Source organism: Pristiophorus japonicus, chromosome 19 (genome assembly GCF_044704955.1).
Source record: "Pristiophorus japonicus isolate sPriJap1 chromosome 19, sPriJap1.hap1, whole genome shotgun sequence".
Classification (NCBI taxonomy): domain Eukaryota; kingdom Metazoa; phylum Chordata; class Chondrichthyes; family Pristiophoridae; genus Pristiophorus; species Pristiophorus japonicus.
The window spans coordinates 75445009-75465596 of NC_091995.1; the positions used below are offsets into that span (position 1 = coordinate 75445009).

The 20588-nt window shown below is 50.0% G+C and overlaps 2 protein-coding genes across 6 annotated transcripts in view; one reads left to right on the forward strand and one right to left on the reverse strand.

Moving 5' to 3' along the window:
* Positions 1-1903, reverse strand: part of st13 (ST13 Hsp70 interacting protein) — a 47880-nt gene extending 45977 nt beyond the window's left edge. The window contains exon 1 of the mRNA XM_070861630.1: positions 1726-1903. Within this exon, the coding sequence (XP_070717731.1) occupies positions 1726-1835 (110 nt within the window). The 5' untranslated portion in view covers positions 1836-1903. The remainder of the gene's footprint in view (positions 1-1725) is intronic.
* Positions 1904-2248: 345 nt separating this feature from the next.
* The window catches only part of xpnpep3 (X-prolyl aminopeptidase 3, mitochondrial), a 65123-nt gene continuing 46783 nt past the window's right edge, over positions 2249-20588 (forward strand). For all 5 annotated transcript variants that reach the window (XM_070861635.1, XM_070861638.1, XM_070861636.1 and 2 more), the window contains exons 1-3: positions 2249-2424; positions 6888-7004; positions 11473-11874. In XM_070861635.1, coding sequence (XP_070717736.1) covers positions 2376-2424; positions 6888-7004; positions 11473-11874 — 568 coding nt within the window. In that variant the 5' untranslated portion in view covers positions 2249-2375. The remainder of the gene's footprint in view (positions 2425-6887; positions 7005-11472; positions 11875-20588) is intronic.

Here is a 20588-nt window from a genome sequence, read left to right on the forward strand (position 1 = left end):
CTCTTCCCCTCCCTCCCTGGTCTCTCTCTTCCCCTCCCTCCCTGTCTCACTCTTCCCCTCCCCCACTCTCTCTCACTCTTCCCCTCCCCCACTCTCTCTCTCTTCCCCTCCCTCCTCCCTCTTCCCCTCCCTCCCTCCCTCCCTCTTCCCCTCCCTCCCCTCTTCCCTCCCTCCCTCTCTCTTCCCCTCCTCCCTCTCTCTTCCCCTCCCTCCCTCTCTCTTCCCCTCCCTCCCTCTCTCTTCCCCTCCCTCCCTCTCTCTTCCCCTCCCTCCCTCCCTCTCTCTTCCCTCCCTCCCTCCCTCTCTCTTCCCCTCCCTCCCTCTCTCTTCCCTCCCTCCCTCTCTCTTCCCCTCCCTCCCTCTCTCTTCCCCTCCCTCCCTCTCTTCCCCTCCCCTCCCTCTCTCTTCCCCCCCCTCCCTCTCTCTTCCCCCCCCTCCCTCTCTCTTCCCCTCCCTCTCTGTTTCTCTCTTCCCTCCCTCTCTCTTCCCCTCCCTCCCCCTCTCTTCCCCTCCCTCCCTCTCTCTTCCCCTCCCTCCCTCCCTCTCTCTTCCCCTCCCTCCCTCTCTCTTCCCCTCCCTCCCTCTCTCTTCCCCTCCCTCCCTCTCTCTTCCCCTCCCTCCCTGTTTCTCTCTTCCCCTCCCTCCCTCTGTTTCTCTCTTCCCCTCCCTCCCTCTCTGTTTCTCTCTTCCCCTCTGTTTCTCTCTTCCTCTCTGTTTCTCTCTTCCCTCCTGTTTCTCTCTTCCCCTCCCTCTCTGTTTCTCTCTTCCCCTCCCCCACCCCCTTTTTCTCTTCCCCTCCCTCCTCTCTTTTCTCTCTTCCCCTCCCCCACCCCCTCTTTCTCTTCCCCTCCCCCTCTTTCTCTCCCCCCTCCCCCATCTCTCCCTCCCCCTCTTTCTCTTCCCCTCCCCACCCCCTCTTTCTCTCCCCCTCCCCTTTCTCTCCCCCTCCCCCACCCCCTCTTTCTCTCCCCCTCTTTCTCTCCCCCTCCCCCACCCCCTCTTTCTCTCCCCCCTCCCCCTCTTTCTCTCCCCCTCCCCCATCTCTCCCCCTCCCCCACCCCCTCTTCTCTCCCCTCCCCCTCTTTCTCTCCCCCTCCCCCATCTCTCCCTCCCTTCTCCTCCCCTCCCCCACCCTCTCTGTTTCTCTCCCCCTCCCCACCCTCTCTGTTTCTCTCCCCCTCCCCCACCCTCTCTGTTTCTCTCCCCCTCCCCCACCCTCTCTGTTTCTCTCCCCCTCCCCCACCCTCTCTGTTTCTCTCCCCCTCCCCCACCCTCTCTGTTTCTCTCCCCCTCCCCCACCCTCTCTGTTTCTCTCCCCCTCCCCCACCCTCTCTGTTTCTCTCCCCCTCCCCCACCCTCTCTGTTTCTCTCCCCCTCCCCCACCCTCTCTGTTTCTCTCCCCCTCCCCCACCCTCTCTGTTTCTCTCCCCCTCCCCCACCCTCTCTGTTTCTCTCCCCCTCCCCCACCCTCTCTGTTTCTCTCCCCCTCCCCCACCCTCTCTGTTTCTCTCCCCCTCCCCCACCCTCTCTGTTTCTCTCCCCCTCCCCCACCCTCTCTGTTTCTCTCCCCCTCCCCCACCCTCTCTGTTTCTCTCCCCCTCCCCCACCCTCTCTGTTTCTCTCCCCCTCCCCCACCCTCTCTGTTTCTCTCCCCCTCCCCCACCCTCTCTGTTTCTCTCCCCCTCCCCCACCCTCTCTGTTTCTCTCTTCTCCCCTCCCCCTCACCTCTGCAGCCAGTCCCGGAAGAAGCGCAGCTCGGCCAGGTGCAGCACGGCCGGGTTGCCTTTGCAGAGTTGCACGAAGGCGCTGAGGTCGCGGAGTTTGTGCGGGTCCATGGTGCTCGGCGGTGTGGCGGTCCGTGTGTGTGTGTCCGCCCCTCCCCCTGCGCCCGCCGCTCCCGCCTTCCTGCACAGAACCTTCTGGAAGCGGCCGCCCGGCGCGCTGCCTGCTCCGCGGCACGCACTCCGCCCCGGCGACTATCACCACAGCCCGCCGGCCGGCCGCCGAGCCAGATTATTTTCCCCAAGCTGGGATGAAAACCTGATTTACAAACGTGAGGGAAGCCCGGGCCGGCCGGGCGGCTTTAATTGCGCATTGACGACAGGCAGCGACCCGGGCCGCCCGCCAGCACGCTGACCCCGCCTGACCTCCCGGGCAGCCAATCGCGCTGGACGATGGCGTAACCGCCGACCAATCAGCGGGAGCCCGTCACTCCGGGCGCGACCTGGGGAGGGAAGGACCGGGGAAAGGCTCCTATTCCCAGGGATGACCATGGAGGCCTGGCACAGCCACAGTGGGAGAGCAGAGCCTTGCTCTCTGTAACTGTGGCTGCACTCACATGTCTGCACATAAAGCTCCACGCTCAAGGTTCAGTCATGTTGGCCAAAACTGTCAGCTCAGCTTTGAGCCATCTCAGGATTCAAGGTTAGAGACTCCACCAAATGCAGCTGAGGCTGTGGGCAGGGAAGGCTTCACCCACCTCTCAACATATCTTAAGATCACAAAGGGACTTGCAATGTCACGCAGGAGGCTCAGTCATGAGCTACTGAATCTTTGCTTTCAGCTATTTCCAATATACCTTTAAGCCCAGTGCCCCCTTTTGTAAGGGCACGAAAACCCACAAATTTACTAATAGACACTAAAGGGAACCCTGACCACTCAAATTAAGTTAAAATTCTGTTCCCTGTTCAAATGATGCGCTCCAGTCCCTCCGGTGCCCACCCTCTCGCGTAGCAGTGGACACCGCCAGGGTGTCCCTCCATCTCCAAGGACACCGTGAGCGTAGCAGCGGACACCGCCAGGGTGTCCCTCCATCTCCGGACACCGCGAGCGTAGCAGTGAACACCGCCAGGGTGTTCCTCCGTCTCTAAGGACACCCCGGCGCGAACGTAGCCGCGGAAGAGAAGCAGGCAGTCGGGCTGAACGACCGCCCGTTGCCTGGACCTGTTAATGGCCACCGTGGCCAGGCCCAGGAGCAAAAAGGAAATTGGATAAACACCCAAAGGAAAAACAGTTTGCAGGGCTATGGGGAAAGGGTGGGGTGGGAGAGTGGGACTAGCCAAAGTGTTCTTGCAGAGAGCTGGCACGGGCTCAAAAGAGCCACATAGCCTCCTTGTCAGCTGTAGCTCAGTGGGTAGCACTCTCGCCTTTGAGTCAGAAGGTTGTGGGTTCCAGTCCCACTCCAGGGACTTGAGCACATAAATCTAGGCTGACACTTCAATGCAGTGCTGAGGGAGCGCTGCACTGTCGGAGGTGCAGTCTTTCAGATGAGACGTTAAACCAGACCCCCTCTGCTCTCTCGGGTGGACTATTTTGAAGAAGAGCAGGGGAGTTATCCCCGGTGTTCTGGGCCAATATTTATCCTTCAATCAACATCACTAAAACAGATTACTTGGTCATTAGCATATTGCTGTTTGTGGGAGCTTACTGTGCGCAAATTGGCTGCCGCGTTTCCTACATTACAACAGTGACTACACTCCAAAAGTACTTCATTGGCTGTAAAATGCTTTGAGATGTCCGGTGGTCGTAAAAGGCGCTATCAAAATACAAGTATTTTTCCTGTGCTGTAACCATTCTATGATTATTCTATAAAAGTTGATGGGTGGGGGTTGGGTGGAAATAAAAGCTGACACCCTTCCCCCTCCTGTCCTGTCAATGAGGTTCGGGAGGAGAGAAAAAGGAGATTTTTCAACATTTAATTTGCCATTTTTTGCCGTTACTCTCTAAACTCCCTTCACCATGCGATGCCTCCAACTGAAGAAGACCATTCGGGCTCAGGGTTCCCACCAGGCAGTGTGTGTGGATCTGAAGATTTTCTAAAATAAAAACAGAAAATGCTGGAGATACTACAGCGGGCCAGGCAACATCAGTGGAGAGAGAAACAGAATTAGTCTTTCAAGTCGATGACCTGTCATCTGAAGATTTTCTGTCTTGCTTCTCCCAACTTGATTTCCCATTGTAGCATCATTATGGGACTCACTTTATTATTTCCCTCCAACTGCAGGATCTTTTGCAGTTTTATAAAAAAATGTAGTTAAGATTGATGCCACATAAAACACTAGTTAGACCACAGCTAGAGTACTGCATGCAGTTCTGGTCACCACTTAACAGGAAAGATGTGATTACACTGGAGAGGGTACAGGGGAGATTTACGAGGATGTTGCCTGGACTGGAGAATTTTAGCTATGAGGAAAGATTGGATAGGCTGGGTTTGTTTTCTTTGGAACAGAGGAGGCTGAGGGGAGACCTTATTGAGATGTATAACATTATGAGGGGCCTAGATAGAGTGGATAGAAAGGGCCTATTTCCCTTAGCAGAGGGGTCAACAACCAGGGGGCATAAATTAATTGGTGGGAGGTTTAGAGGGGATTTGAGGGGAAAGTTCTTCACAGAGGGTGGTGGGGGTCTGGAACTCACTGCCTGAAAGGGTGGTAGAGGCAGAAACCCTCACCACATTTAAAAAGTACTTGGATGTGCACTTGAAATGCTGTAACCTACAGGGCTACGGACCAAGAGCTGGGAAGTGGGATTAGGCTGGATAGCTCTTTGTCGGCCGGCGTGAACACAATTGGCCGAAATGGCCTCCTTCCGTGGTGTAAATTTCTATGATTCTATGAAAAGTGTGATTGGATAGCTGAGATACTGAGAGCCCTTTTTCTAAAACGGCAGCCCCGAATATGTTGGGAGACACCAAGTTCTAGTGCACAAAAATTGCTGTAGCTGACCTCAACGACCAAAAGGGCTTGAGTGAAATCGCAACAATTTAAACACACTGCTACACCTCCCTCTGGAACCTTAGGGTTATCAACTAGAATCCTGTTCCTTGCAGGCAATGTTTTTGTTACTCATTATTGTCACTGGCATGGTTGCCTACTTGCACTTGAGAAGGTGCGAGTCTTCGCAATGAACCGCAGCAGACTGTGTGGTGACGGTACTCCCATAGTACCATTAGAAAAGAAAGATTGGCATTTATATAGCGCCTTTCACGACCACCGGACGTCTCAAAGCGCTTTACAGCCAATTAAGTACTTTTGGAATGTAGTCACTGTTGTAATGTGAGAAATGCGGCAGCCAATTTGCGCACAGCAAGCTCCCACAAACAGCAATGTGATAATGACCAGATAATCTGTTTTAGTGATGTTGATTGAGCGATAAATATTGGCCAGTACACCGGGGATAACTCCCTTGCTCTTCGGAATAGTGTCTTGGGATCTTTTACATCCACATGAGAGGGTAGACGGGGCTTCGGTTTAACGTCTCATCTGAAAGACGGCACCTCCGACAGTGCAGCACTCCCTCAGGTACTTTAATCGGGAGTGCCAGGATTTTGCTCACCGACAATAAAAGAACGGCGACAAGTCAGGATGGTGTAATTCTACGTGTGTGACTTGGAGGTGGGGGAAGTGCAGCCTTAACCATCATTAGCTGAATCAGGAGCCTGTATATAGAGATTTCCCGAATGCCCCAGTGAATAGGTTCATGGTGCTGTACATTTGGCACCCTCCTGTGCCCTTTCGGGAGAGCCAGTCCACCTCTGTATTAGGCTTTGGGTAATTGATCTCCTAACCCCTGTAACCAGGATTGATTTTGCGAGTGATCTGCCTGCGTTATTATAGTACAGGTACAGTGTCGAGAATCTGGGACCGAGTCCGTTCCAGATTCCGGGCTATTCCGGACATTTGATCTTTCTGACGTCACGAATCCGGAAACACCCGAGCCCAGGTTCAGGTATTTCCAGATTTCAGATTGTCAGAAAGGGGGGGCGTTGCCGAGGAGGTGTTTGGGCGAGCCCTGCTGTAGAGGAGGTGTTTGGGCGGGCCCTGCTGTAGAGGAGGTGTTTGGGCGAGCCCTGCTGTAGAGGAGGTGTTTGGGCGGGCCCATCTGTAGAGGAGGTGTTTGGGCGGGCCCTGCTGTAGAGGAGGTGTTTGGGCGGGCCCTGCTGTAGAGGAGGTGTTTGGGCGGGCCCTGCTGTAGAGGAGGTGTTTGGGCGGGCCCTGCTGTAGAGGAGGTGTTTGGGCGGGCCCCGCTGTAGAGGAGGTGTTTGGGCGGGCCCCGCTGTAGAGGAGGTGTTTGGGCGAGCCCCGCTGTAGAGGAGGTGTTTGGGCGAGCCCCGCTGTAGAGGAGGTGTTTGGGCGAGCCCCGCTGTAGAGGAGGTGTTTGGGCGAGCCCCGCTGTAGAGGAGGTGTTTGGGCGGGCCCCGCTGAAGAGGAGGTGTTCGGGCGGGCCCTGTAGCGGAGGCGGTGTTTGGGCGGGCCCCGTCATGGAGGCGGTGTTCGGGCGGGCCCCTCCATGGAGGCGGTGTTCGGGCGGGCCCCTCCATGGAGGCGGTGTTCGGGCGGGCCCCGTCATGGAGGCGGTGTTCGGGCGGGCCCCTCCATGGAGGCGGTGTTCGGGCGGGCCCCGTCATGGAGGCGGTGTTCGGGCGGGCCCCTCCATGGAGGCGGTGTTCGGGCGGGCCCCTCCATGGAGGCGGTGTTCGGGCGGGCCCCTCCATGGAGGCGGTGTTCGGGCGGGCCCCTCCATGGAGGTGGTGTTTGGGCGAGGAGGCCCCGAGGTAAGGGCAGCAGCGGTGAGGCGAGGCCCGAGGCCAGGCAGCAGCGGGACCCCGAGGTCGGCGGGTCCGGATTCCGGAACATTTAATGGATTCCGGACGACTCTGCCAGCGATCGGTCCGGATTCTGGAACATTCCGGGACGCCGGATTTTCAACGCTGCACCTGTATTTTGTTGTTGCACCCAAAAAAAAGCAAATGTTTGAAAGGGCCAGTGTCAGCTTTGAGGCTGTTCAGACAAGGTGTGAATGTAGAATCAGTGAGTCATTTTAATTCTGAATTGTGGCTCCTTTGGAGTAGGCTGATTTAATGCTCCTTTGTACTTTCCATTCTTCAGGATGTGGTATCTGCCTTCGCAAAAGATTTTCCATCGTACCTTCCGGACAGAAGAACCTCCCCACTCGCTACCTTGGGCAGCCCAGCCCCTTCACACACCCCCATCTCCTTAAAACAGGTACGGAGTTAGTGAAAGAATGAATGACTCGATGGATGTGTATGCCAGGGATGTTGCAACTTGCAGCCTTCAAACCCAGGCAATCCAGATCCCAAAGTCTGAGTGAATCAGCTCCCTTGCTTCCTTGCTGGTTTCAACGTTGTGGCCGTGGAGGTTTGAAAAGGACCTGTTGGTGGATAATCAGGATAGTTAGATCTGTTGGTATCAATGACTTGAACTCATAGAATGAGTAGACTAGGCCTATATTCTCTAGAGTTTAGGAGAATGTGATCTCATTGAAACATACAAAATTCCTACAGGACTTGACAGGGTAGATGCAGGGAGGATGTTTCCTCTGGCTGAGGAGTCTAGAACCAGGGGTCATAGTCTCAGAATATTTAGGACTGAGATGAGGAGAAACTTCTTCACTCAGAGGGTGGTGAATCTCTGGAATTCTCTACCCCAGAGAGCTGTGGAGGCTCAGTCTTTTGAGTATATTCAAGACAGAGATCGATAGATTTTTGGATATAAAGGGAAACAAGGGATATGGGGATAGTGCAGGAAAGTGGAGTTGAGGTAGATCAGCCATGATCTCATTGAATGGCAGAGCAGGCTCGAGGGGCAGAATGGCCTACTCCTGCTCCTAATTCTTATGTACAGCACAGAAGGAGGCCATTCGGCTCATCATGCCTGCGCCGGCTCTCTGAAATAGCGATCCAATTAGTCCCACTCCCCCTGTCCTCTCCCCGCAGCCCTGTAAAAGATATCCCCTTTAAGTATTTATCCAATTCCCTTTTGAAAGTTGCTATTGGATCGGCTTCCACCGCCTCTTGAGGCAGTGCCTTCCAGATCATCATAACTTGCTGCGTGAAACAAATTCTCATCTCGCCTCTTTTTTTTTTGCCAATGATCTTAAATACAGGCAACTCTCGATTATCCGCACACAGATCCAACGGGAAACCATTGTAACGAGATTTAACATTTTGGCCCAGGAAGGCATTGGGCCGCTGACATCGGAGTCATGGGAGAAGGCATCGGGTTTTAACTTTATAATGTGAATCGCTCTAACGGAGAAATCGTTTACTCGGCATAGCCTAATCCCCGAGGGACCCGGATAATCGAGAAACTGGCCATTCTGCCCAGCAGGTCCGTGCCGGTGTTCATGCTCCACACCAGCCTCCTCCCACCCCTCTTCATCTCACCCCATCAGCATATCCTTCTATTCCTTTCTCCCTCGTACACTTATCTCACTTCCCCTTAAATGCATCTCAGCATCTTACTGCAATTATATCGGGCCTGTATATGGCAATTAATGGCAACCTGGATTGAAGCCATTGTTGAGCTTTCTGCTTCTGGCTCAGTTTGTGAGCTGTTGAGCACAGAAGCCGGAGGCCCCAGCCACCACCCCGTGCCGTCGTGGCTCCATCGTGTTCACCCACGTCATCGACAAATACAAAGGCTTGGACTCCATCCGTAGCACACTGCCATGAGGTAAATATCCAGGGGCACCGCAGATTTGTGTGTGCTGCTCTCCTCTGTGCTGTGGGGGAAGGGGGGAGCGGGGGGGTAGTTTAGAAACCACATCCGTCCCCCACACTGAGAGAAATCTGGAGACACAAAATCTATATATATTTTTTTTAATGTTTTATCCACAACAAAAGAGAAAGAAAATCCCGACCACGGAGATGGGGGCGGTTAAGGAAGAATACAAATAGGATGAATGACATAGAATGCACAGCACAGAAACAGGCCATTCGGCCCAAACTGGTCCGTGCCGGTGTTTATGCTCCACACCAGCCTCCTCCCACCCCTCTTCATCTCACCCCCATCAACATATCCTTCCATTCCTTTCTCCCTCGTACACTTATCTCACTTCCCCTTAAATGCATCTCAGCATCTTACTGCAATTATATCGGGCCTTGGTGAGACCACACCTGGAGTACTGTGTACAGTTTTGGTCTCCTTACCTAAGGAAGGATATACTTGCCATTGAGGAAATGCAACAAAGGTTCACCAGACTGATCCCTGGGATGGTGGGGGGGGGGATTGTCCTATGAGGAGAGAATGAATTGACTAGGCCTTGTAAGATTTCTGAATCTCTCTGGGCTTATATTTGACAGTGAGGCGATTCGTTCAAAACAATTGGAAGGGTTTATTAAAAACACACATGCATTTAACAGCAGTCGTCAAATATCCTACAGATCTACCTTACAGATAATGTCACAATATTCAGAGCCTTGTCATTTCAAAAATATTTCCCCCTTCTCGTCTTCCCTTCCACAGGCACTGACTCCATCACTGTGCTGCGTTCCAAGATCCCCCTCTGTCATTCAATTGCGAGCCACAATGTGCAAGTTCTGGCGGGCTTTTCACCTGTCTAGCCCTGTATGAATTTAGTATGTTTCAATGAGATCACCTCTCATTCTTCTAAACTCTAGAGAATATAGACTGTAAGAATAAAAGTGTTTATTAATTGATTCTGTGTATGTATAAATGTTAAAAGTGTAAATTATACGGAAAGGCCTGTTTGTGTAGGGATAAAATGGAAGCCTACAGATTGCCAGCATGGGCTAAGTTTTATAAGAAACAAGATGAAAGCCCCCAGAGCTGCCGCATGGGTTGTGTGTATTGGAAAGTAATTTAAACTAATCAGAGATGGCTGAGCCAGAGCAGACAGCCACGTGTGTGAGAAGAGCCAATAAGGAGCTGCCCTGGAACCAAAGTCCAATCGGGAGGCTTTCTGAGGACAGTGGACTTGAGGAATATAAAAAACGCAAGCCAGGAACTTTTCTTTCTTCTCTTCTCTCCCTGCTAGACACACGACAAAAGATCTCCTGCCAAATCAGCATGCCGTGTGCTCAAACCAGCCAGTCAAGGGGACGTAACGTATAAGGCCCATAGTTCAGTACTAAATAGTAACAAATTAGCCAATAAGAGACCACAAGCACGACTGATATTAACAAAAGAAAGACTTGCATTTATATAGCGCCTTTCACGACTACCAGACATCTCAAAGCGCTTTCCAGCCATTGAAGTACTTTTTGGAGTATAGTCACTGTCGTAATGTGGAAAACGCAGCAGCCAATTTGCGCACAGCAAGCTCCCACAAACAGCAATGTGGTATTGACCCAGATAATCTGTTTTAGTGATGCTGATTGAGGGATAAATATTGGCCAGGACACCAGGGATAACTCCCCTGCTCTTCTTCGAAATAGTGCCACGGGATCTTTTACGTCCACCTGAGAGAGCAGACGGGGCCTCGGTTTAACGTCTCATCCAAAAGATGGCACCTCCGACAGTGCAGCACTCTCTCAGCACTGCACTGGAGTGTCAGCCTAGATTTATGCGCTCAAGTTCTTGGAGTGGGACTTGAACCCACGACCTTCTGACTCCGAGGCGAGAGTGCTGCCCACTGAGCCAAGGCTGAAACAGCTGGCATATTAGCAGTTGAAGTTTCACCTTGTGCAGTTGAGGATGAAAAAAGGAATTTATTTTTTAAGAAGAACAAAAACATGGTAAGTGCATGTTACATCTTGTTGGAGAGTTCTGGTGAAGGGTATGTTATAGAATTGCAAAGAATGTACAGCACAGAAACAGGTCATTTGGCCCAACTGGTCCGTGCCAGTGTTTAAGCTATACAGAAGCCTCCTCCAACCCGACTTCATCTCACCGTATCAACACATCCTCCTATTCATTTTCTCCCTCATGCCTTTATCTAGCTTCCCCTTAAATGCTTCTACTCGCCTCAGCTACTTCTTGTTTATGTAGGTTTTGTATTGATCAGAAGAAGTGCTCGATATAAAGAAAAGAAACAATTTTAGGAACCCGAAATAGAAACAGATTACGCTGGACATTCAGCAGAAGGGTGGTCAGCATCTGAGAGAGAAGAATGCCCGAACCACACTCTCTTTTTCAAGCTCGCTTATGCAGTGCAGTGTCAGCTTGACTCAGTGGGCAGCACCCTCGCCTCGGAGTCCGAAAGTTGTGGGTTCAAGTCCCGCTCCAGGGACTTGAGCACAAAATCTAGGCTGACACTCCCAGTGCAGAGGGAGTGCTGCCACTGTCGGAGGTGCCGTCTTTCGGATGAGACGTTAAACTGAGGCCCTGTCTGCCCTCTCAGGTGGATGTGGATCCCACGGCACTATTTTGAAGAAGAGCAGGGGAGTTATTCCCCGGTGTCCTGGGCCAATATTTATTCTACAATCAACAAAACAAAAAAACAGATTATCTGGTCATTATCACATTGCTGTTTGTGGGAGCTTGCTGTGCACAAATTGGCTGCTGCGTTTCCCACATTACAACAGCGACTACACTCCAAAAGTACTTCATTGGCTGTAAAGCGCTTTGGTACGTCCGGTGATCATGAAAGGTGCTATATAAATCCATGTCTTTCTTACGCATTTCCAGCATTTTCTGTTCCTATGAGATGCGCAGCAAGTAGCTGTGATTATATCAAAAGAGTGTGACTGTATTTCTGCTTCATCTACAGGCGAGGTCACGCCTGGGCTGACACAGATGGAATATGCCCTGCGTCGGCACAAACTGCTGAGCCTGATCCACAAAGAAGCCCCGGAGCCTTGTGACCACGCAGTCGTTCTGCTGTCCCACCCCACTTACTACATGACCAACGACATCCCATTCCCCTTCCACCAGAACACCAACTTCCTCTACCTCTGCGGCTTCCAGGAGCCGGACAGCATCCTGCTGCTCCGCAGTATTCCCGGAAAGAGCCTGCCGTCCCACAAGGCCATCCTGTTTGTGCCGCGGCGGAACCAGAGCCGAGAGCTCTGGGATGGCCCGAGATCCGGGGTCGATGGTGCAGTCGCTCTCACAGGGGTGGATGAAGCCTACAGCACGGAGGAATTCAGACAGTACGTGCAGAAGTTTAAAGGTTAGTGAAACAGGGACAGGAAGAGGCCATTCAAGCCCCTCTAGCCTGTTCTGCCCTTCAGTGAGATCCTGACTTATCTGTGACCTAACTCCATACCTTGAGATGAAGGAGTTGTCGTATGAAGAAAGGTTGAGCAGACTGGGCCTGTACTCATCGGAGTTTAGAAGAAGGAGAGGTGATCTTATTGACACGTGTAAGATTCTGAGGGGGCTGGACATGGCAGATGCAGAGAGGATGTTTCCCCTCGTGGGGGAAGTCTAGAACTAGGGGAATAGTTTCAGAATAAAGGGTCGCCCATTTAAAACAGAAATTAGGAGGAATTTCTTCTCTCGGAGACGGTCGGAAATCTATGGAATTCTCTGCCCCAGAGAGCTGTGGAGGCTGGGTCATTGAGTATATTTAAGGTGGAGACAGACAGATTTTTGAATGATAAGGGAGTCCATGGTTATGGGGAGCAGGCAGGGAAGTGGAGTTGAGGCCAGGATCAGATCAGCCATATTTTATTGAATGGCAGAGCAGACTCAAGGGGCCAAATGGCCTACTCCTGTTCCTATTTCTTATGTTCTTATGTACATAGAACTACATCGAATTTCCCGCACAGGAACAAGCCACTCGGCCCGACTGGTCCATGCTGGTGATAATTGCTGCACACGAGCCTCCTCCCATCCTCTCTTCACCTTAATCCCGATCTAAGGGCTACAAAGGGCGCTCAAGGTGGGCAGTCTCTCCGACTGGCTCTATTTCTGGGCCCTGGCCATAATTGCACAGCCCGAGCGAGTGCTAATTAAGCACGGTGAAGGTGGGAGTGATGCCAGCTAATTATCACCTAACGACTGCTGCTCATTCCACAGTCGGGCATGTGATCACAGCCTCACGCAGATAAATAATGCAGAGGCTCACGGGTCTGTCTGAGGCATCGCCTTCAATCATCCAACAGTCTGCAGTTTCATCGTATTGAATTATAATTATTGAGGGACTTGTTCACACTCATTAAACAGCTCCCATTACAGACACCAGGGCAGTGTTACGAGTAGTAAAAGGGGTCACATACTCCTTACAAGGTCCTGTATACAGGGGCAGTGTTATCGGGAGTAATGGGGTAAAATACTCCTGTATTTCTTGGTGTATGTGCCTCATGTATGAACCTGGTCAGTAAGCTTTGCTGAATCACCTGAGAGATGAAGAGGGGTGGGAGGAGGCTCCTGGGGCGTTAAAAGATCTGCATGGATCAGTTGGGCCAAATGGCCTGTTTCTGCACTGTAAATACCTTTGGGTAATTCTACCTTTGGTTAACAAAAATGTTAAGTTAACAATTACCTAGCATCATTTGCCGTTTGCGGAAGTGAGATCCACCCTTTGTGTGTATAAGTGTTTCCTAATTTCCTAATTTCACTCCTGAAAGGCATGGTTCTAATTTTTAGACTATGCCCCCTAGTCCTAGACTCCCCAACCAGCAAATATAGTTTCTCTCGAATACCCTATCAGTTCCCCTTAACGTCGAGTTATAATTGACGTGGCCAACAACGCAGGCAACTGGAGTGGTGATCTCATTCAGCAAGGCCTCGCTATGGGAAATGGAAATGTCACACCAGGGGGCGCTGTTCAGAGGCTGGATGTTACGATGCTCTGCAGGAGCAGTGTACAGGGAGCTCTACATCCATGCCATGCTGTTCCTGAGCCGGGAATGCTCCATGCTCATACAATCAAAGCACAATACAGCACAGAAAGAAGCCTTTTGGCCCATCGAGTCTGCACCAGCTCTTTTGAAGAACAATTCAGTCAGACCCACTCCCCCATATCCCTGCTATTTTTTCTGCTTCAAGTATGTAACCAATTTCTTTTGAAGGTTACTATTGAACCTGTGTCCATCGCCCTATCAGGCAGTGCGTTCCAGATCATAACCACTCTTTGCGTAAAAAACATTTTCCCTCTTGTCGCCTCTGGTTCTTGTGTCAATTATTTTAAATCTGTGCCCTCTGGTTATCGACCCTTCAGCCATTGAAGACAGTTTCTCTTTATTTCCTCTATCTAAATCTATCAAATCTCCTCTTAGCCTTCTCTGCTCCAAGGAGTACAATCCCAGCTTCTCTAGTCTATCCATAAAACTGTAATCCTTCATCCTTGGAACCATTCTCGTAAGTCTCTCCCGTAATCTCTCCAAAGCCTTAACGTCCTTCCTGTAGTGTGGTGCCCAGAATTGGACACAATACTCCAGTTAGGGCCAAACTACTGTTTTATATAGGTTTAGCATAACTTCCTGGCCGCTATTTATAAAGCCCAGATCCCGTATACTTTATTAACAGCTTTGTTAACCTGTCCTATCACCTAAGATTTGTGCACAAACACCTCCGGGTCTCTCTGTTCATGCAACCCCGTTAAAATCATACCATTTAGTGTGTATGGTCTGTCCTTATTCTTCCTGCCAAAATGTATCACCTCACACTTCTCTGCGGTGAATTTGAGGTGCTATGTGTCTGCCCGTTCCACCAGCCTATCTATGTCTTCTTAAAGTCTATTACTATATTCCTCACTGTTTACTACACTGCCAAGTTTCGTGTCTTCTGTAAATTTCAAAATTGTGCCCTGTACCCCCATTAATGTATATCATAAGAACATAAGAAATAGGAGCAGGAGTAGGATATTTGGCCCCTCGAGGCTGCCAAGCCATTTAATAAGATCATGGCTGATCTGATCCTGGTCTCAATTCCACTTCCCCACCCGCTCCCCATAACCCTTGACTCTCCTAGCTTTCAAAAATCTGTCTATTCCCACCTTAAATACATTCAATGGCCCAGCCTCCACAGCTCTCTGAGGTAGAGAATTCCAAAGATTCACAGCCTTCTGAGAGAAGAAATTCTTCCTCATTTCCATTTTAAATGGGCGACCCCTTATTCTGAAACTATGCCCCCTGGTTCTAGATTCCCCCATGAGGGGAAACATCCTCTCTCCATCTACCCTGTCGCGTCCTCTCAGAATCTTATATGTTTAGATCACCTCTCATTCTTCTAAACTCCAATGAGTATAGGCCCAATCTGCTCAACCTTTCTTCATATGACAACCCCTCCATCTTAAGAATCAACCTCATGAACCTTCTCTAAACTTCCTCCAGGTGCAAGTATATCCCTCCTTAAATAAGGAGACCAAAAGTATACGCAGTACACCTGGTGTGGTCTTACCAACGCCCTGTACAGTTGTAGCAGGATGAAGGATGAGAAAGTTGGATCTCTAACCAGCGTACTAAGCTTAAATAAAGGAGACTATGAAGGTATGAGGGCAGAGTTGGCTAAAGTGGACTGGGAAAATAGATTAAAGTGTAGGACAGTTGATGAACAGTGGTGTACATTTAATAAGATATTTCACAACTCTCAAGAAAAATATATTTCAGTGAGGAGGGAAAGGGTGTAAGAGAAAAGATAGCCATCCGTGGCTAACTAAAGAAATAAAGGACGGTATCCAATTATAAACAAGGGCATACAAAGTGGCCAAAACTAGTGGGAGGACAGAAGACTGGGAAGCTTTTAAAAGCCAGCAAAGAATGACTAAAAAAATGATTAAGAAAGGGAAGATAGACTATGAAAGTAAACTAGCACAAAATATAAAAACAGATAGCAAGAGTTTCTATAAGTATATAAAAAGGAAAAGAGTGGCTAAAGTAAATGTTGGTCCCTTAGAGGACGAGACCGGGGAATTAGTAATGGGGAACATGGAGATGGCAGAAACTCTGAACAAATATTTTGTATCAGTCTTTACGGTAGAGGACACTAACAATATTCTGATAGTGGATAGTCAAGGGGCTATAGGGGGGAGGAACTTAACACAATCACAATCACTAAGGAGGTGGTACTCAGTAAGATAATGGGACTAAAGGCAGATAAATCCCCTGGACCTGATGGCTTGCATTATAGGGTCTTAAGAGAAGTAGCGGCAGGGATTGTGGATGCATTGGTTGTAATTTACCAAAATTCCCTGGATTCTAGGGAGGTCCCAGCAGATTGGAAAACTGCAAATGTAACGCCCCTATTTAAAAAAGGAGGCAGACAAAAAGCAGTAAACTATAAACCAGTTAGTCTAACATCTGTGGTTGGGAAAATGTTGGAGTCCATTATTAAAGCAGTAGCAGGACATTTGGAAAAGCAAAATTTGGTCAGGCAGAGTCAGCATGGATTTATGAAGGGGAAGTCATGTTTGATAAATTTGCTGGAATCCTTGAGGATGTAACGAACAGAGTGGATAAAGGGGAACCAGTGGATGTGGTGTATTTGGACTTCCAGAAGGCATTTGAGAAGGTGCCACAAAAAAGGTTACCGCACAAGATAAAAGTTCACGGGGTTGGGAGTAATATATTAGCATGGATGGAGGATTGGCTAACGAACAGAAAACAGAGAGTCGGGATAAATGGTTCATTCTCTGGTTGGCAACCAGTAACTACTGGGTTGCTGCATCAGTGCTGGGACCCCAACTATTTACAATCTGTATTAACGACTTGGAAGAAGGGATTGAGTGTAAAATAGCCAAGTTTGCTGACAATACAAAGATGGGAGGAAAAGCAATGTGTGAGGAGGACACAAAACATCTGCAAAAGGACATAGACAAGTTAAGTGAGTGGGCAAAAAATTGGCAGATGGAGTATAATGTTGGAAAGTGTGAGGTCATGCACTTTGGCAGAAAAAAATCAAAGAGCAAGCGGGACCTGGGGGTACTTGTGCATGAAACACAATAGGATAATATGCAGGTACAGCAAGTGATCAGGACGGCCAATGGTATCTTGGCCTTTACTGCAAAGGGGATGGAGTATAAAAGCAGGGAAGTCTTGCTACAGTTATACAGGGTATTGGTGAGGCCACATCTGGAATACTGCGTGCAGTTTTGGTTTCCATATTTATGAAAGGATATACTTCCTTTGGAGGCAGTTCAGAGAAGGTTCACCAGGTTGATTCCGGAGATGAGGGGATTGACTTATGAGGAAAGGTTGAGTAGGTTGGGCCTATACTCATTGGAATTCAGAAGAATGAGAGCTGATCTTATCGAAACGTACAAGATTATGAGGGGGCTTGACAAGGTGGATGCAGAGAGGTTGTTTCCACTGATGGGGGAGACTAGAACTAGAGGGCATGATCTTAGAATAAGGGGCCACCCATTTAAAACAGAGCTGAGGAGAAATTTATTCTCTGAGATTTGTAAATCTGTAGAATTTGCTGATTCAGTGAGCTGTGGAAGCTGGGACATTGAATAAATTTAAGACAGAAAAATACAGTTTCTTGAGCGATAATAGGATAAGGGGTTATGGGGAGCGGGCGGGGAAGTGGAGCTGAGTCCATGATCAGATCAGCCATGATCTTATTGAATGACGGAGCAGGCTCGAGGGGTCGTATGGCCTACTCCTGTTCCTATTTCTTATGTTCTTATGTTCCTATTTTTATACTCCATTCCCCTTGCAATAAAGGCCAACATTCCATTTGCCTTCCTAATTATTTGCTGTACCTGCATGCTAACTTTTTGTGTTTTATGTAACATGGACCCCCAGATCCCTCTGTACCACCGCATTTTGTAATCTCTCATCATGTAAATAATAATTAGCTTTTTTATTTTTCCTACCAAAATGAATAACTTCACATTTTCCCACATTTTGCTCCCATCTGCCAATTTTTTGCCCACTCACTTAGCCTATTTATATCCCTTTGTAGATTCTTTGCATCTTCCTCACAATTTGCTTTCCCACCTATCTTTGTATCATCAGCAAATTTGGCTACATTACACTCGGTCCCTTCATCCAAAATATTAATATAAATTGTAAATAGTTGAGGTCCCTGATCCCTGTGGCACCCCACTACTTACAGTTTGCCAACCGGAAAATGACCCATTTATCTCAACTCTCTGCTTTCTGTTGGTTAACCAATCCTCTATCCACATAATATATTGCCCCCAACCCCGTGAGCTCTTATCTTGTGCAGTAACCTGATATTGATATCAAAAACTGCAGGGGTCCTAGCATTGAACCGAATGCAAGGTGCACCAAACAAACTATTTATTTCCAGAGCAGCAAACATCCCTTACATTGATGATCACACACAAAAAGTGATTTTGTTTTTAAGCCTCTCTGATACTGACATTAAATTTGATTTACACAAATAATGAAACCAAATCAGAATGTTTGCGGGAAACTAATTCTGTTGATTAATTTAGAGGTGATTCCATCATTGGTTCCAATGACGAGAAGTTTACAAGTTCATGCTAGATTACAATTTGGTGCCAAATTTCCTGATCTTCGCATTAAGCCACTTTCTGTAAACGTTCTTAAAATATCAGTGTGATCAACAGCAAATCTGCTGGCGCTCAACAATCACACGTCACTAAGATCAGTTTGCATTGTGTGAAGGGTGGAATTTATGACTACTCGGACTTGGCTGGACAATAAATTAAACACCGCGTTCTCAAGCTTTTCCAATGCATTAGTTGGTAAACACAATGCCGAGTGGTCTGGTCTACACTGATCAGGAATGTCACAGATTCAATTCTTGTGACAAAACCCCTTACGTAAAGCCAAAAGTTCACACAGCAAGCTCCCACAAACAGCAATGTGATAAGGACCTGACAATCTGTTTTTTGCAATGTTGATTGAGGAATAAATGTTGGCCCCAGGACACCGGGGATAACTCCCCTGCTCTTCTCCGAAATAGTGCCGCGGGATCTTTTACGTCCACCTGAGAGAGCAGTAAGGGCCTCGGTTTAGTATCTCATTTGAAGGTAATCGGGGTCTGTTTGGGCTATGTTGACTCCAAATCAACAAGCATGGAGATTGGAACTGAGTCAATTCTGTGTGGCAAAGTTTGTAATCTGATCCCCGAGGTAGGCAGGTCTGCAGCGCTCCAGGCCACTATTGATGATTAACTGGCCAGCCTCAAGAATGCTTCAATGACACAATAGAGTAAGATCAGCCAGCGTTAACTTTTTCACTCAGTTATTTTTCCACTTCTTCAAACTTATTTTACTTCTATTCTAAAAAGGGGAAGAGAGATAAACTACCGGCCAGACAGCCTATTGTCCACCGGTGGTGGGGAAATTTATAGAGACAATAATCTGAGACAAAATTCATTGTCATTTGGAAGAACATGGGTTAATAAATGACAGACTGCACGGATTTGTTAACACCGTGATTATCTGCACGAAAAATGTTGCTGCCCTCTGTACATGTGAGCGGTATCTCGCGGTATACCGGTGCCGTGTATGTACATTCGATCCCCTTCTGCACATGTGCGCGGCATCTCATGGTATACCGGTGCAGTGCATGCACACCCGATCCCCTTCTGCACATGTGCGCGGTATCTCGCGGTATACCGGTGCCGCGCATGTACATTCAATCCCCTTCTGCGCATGCGTGCTGTTTACCGAGGCGTGCATGCATAATGCAGCAGGCCAAGCTATCCTTGGCTTTGTGGGAGAACTGGATCTGTTGGTGGCCAAGGGGAGAAGAGGAGATTTGAGGGGGAAAAGAGAGGGGGAATCAGAGGGGAGGGGATCAGAGGGGGGAGAGAGTGGGGAGAGGGGGGGGATCGGAGAGAGGGGGGGTTCAGGGGGGGAGAGAGAGGAGAAATTGGAGGAAGGGAGAGAGAGGGGAGACTGGGGAGAGAGAGGATCGGGGGGGACTGGGTAGAGAGGGGATCGGAGGGGAGACTGGGGGAGAGAGAGGGGATGGGGGGGAGACTGGTGGAGAGGGGATCAGAGGACAGGAGAGGGAATCAGAGGGAGGGAGAGGAGGAAATCGGAGAGGGACTGGGGGAGAGAGGAGGGGTGAGAGGGAGTGAGCGAGGACATCGGGGGGGAGGTAAGGGATCGGAGGGGGAAGGACTGGGGAGATGGAGGGGGAGAGACTGGGGGAAAGGGAGGGATTCGGCAGGAGGAGAGAGGGGATCAGAGGGGGAGAGAATGAGAGGATAGGAGGGGGGAGAGAGAAGGGGGATCGGGGGGACGAGGGAGAGAGGGAAAACGGATTGGAGGGGGAGAGATCGGAGGGGGAGAGCGCGGGAGGGGATTGGAGTTCCGAGAAAGAGGGGATCAGAGGTGTGAGAGGGAGGGGGAGAGAGAGGGGATCGGAGGGGGGGAGAGAGACAAGGGAGATTGGAGGGGGAGAAAGCGGAAGGGGGGACAGAGAAAATTGAAGGGGGAGGGAGTGAGGACACGGAGGGGGGAGAGAGAGGCGATCGGAGGGGGAGAGGGAGGGGATTGGAGGGGTAGAGAGGGGGGATCGGAGGGGTAGAGAGGGGGGGATCAGAGGCGTGAGAGAGAGAGGGGATTGGAGGGGGGGGAGAGAGGGGATCGGAGGGGGGGGATCGGAGGGGGAGAGAGGGGGGATCGGAGGGGGAGAGAAAGGATTGGAGGGGGAGAGAGAGAGAGACAAGGGAGATTGGAGGGGGAGAGAATGAGAGAGACAAGGGAGATTGGAGGGGGAGAAAGCGGGAGGGGGAAGAGAGAAAATTGAAGGGGGAGAGAGTAAGGACACGGAGGGGGAGAGAGAGGGATTGGAGGGGGAGAGGGAGGGGATCGGAGGGGGAGAGAGGGGGGGATCGGAGGGGGAGAGAGGGGGGGTCGGAAGGGGAGAGAGAGGGGATCGAAGGTGTGAGAGAGAGAGGGGATCGGAGGCGTGAGAGAGAGGGGATCGGCGTGGGGGGGAAGAGAGGGGATCGGAGCCGTGAGAGAGAGAGGGGATGGGAGGGGGG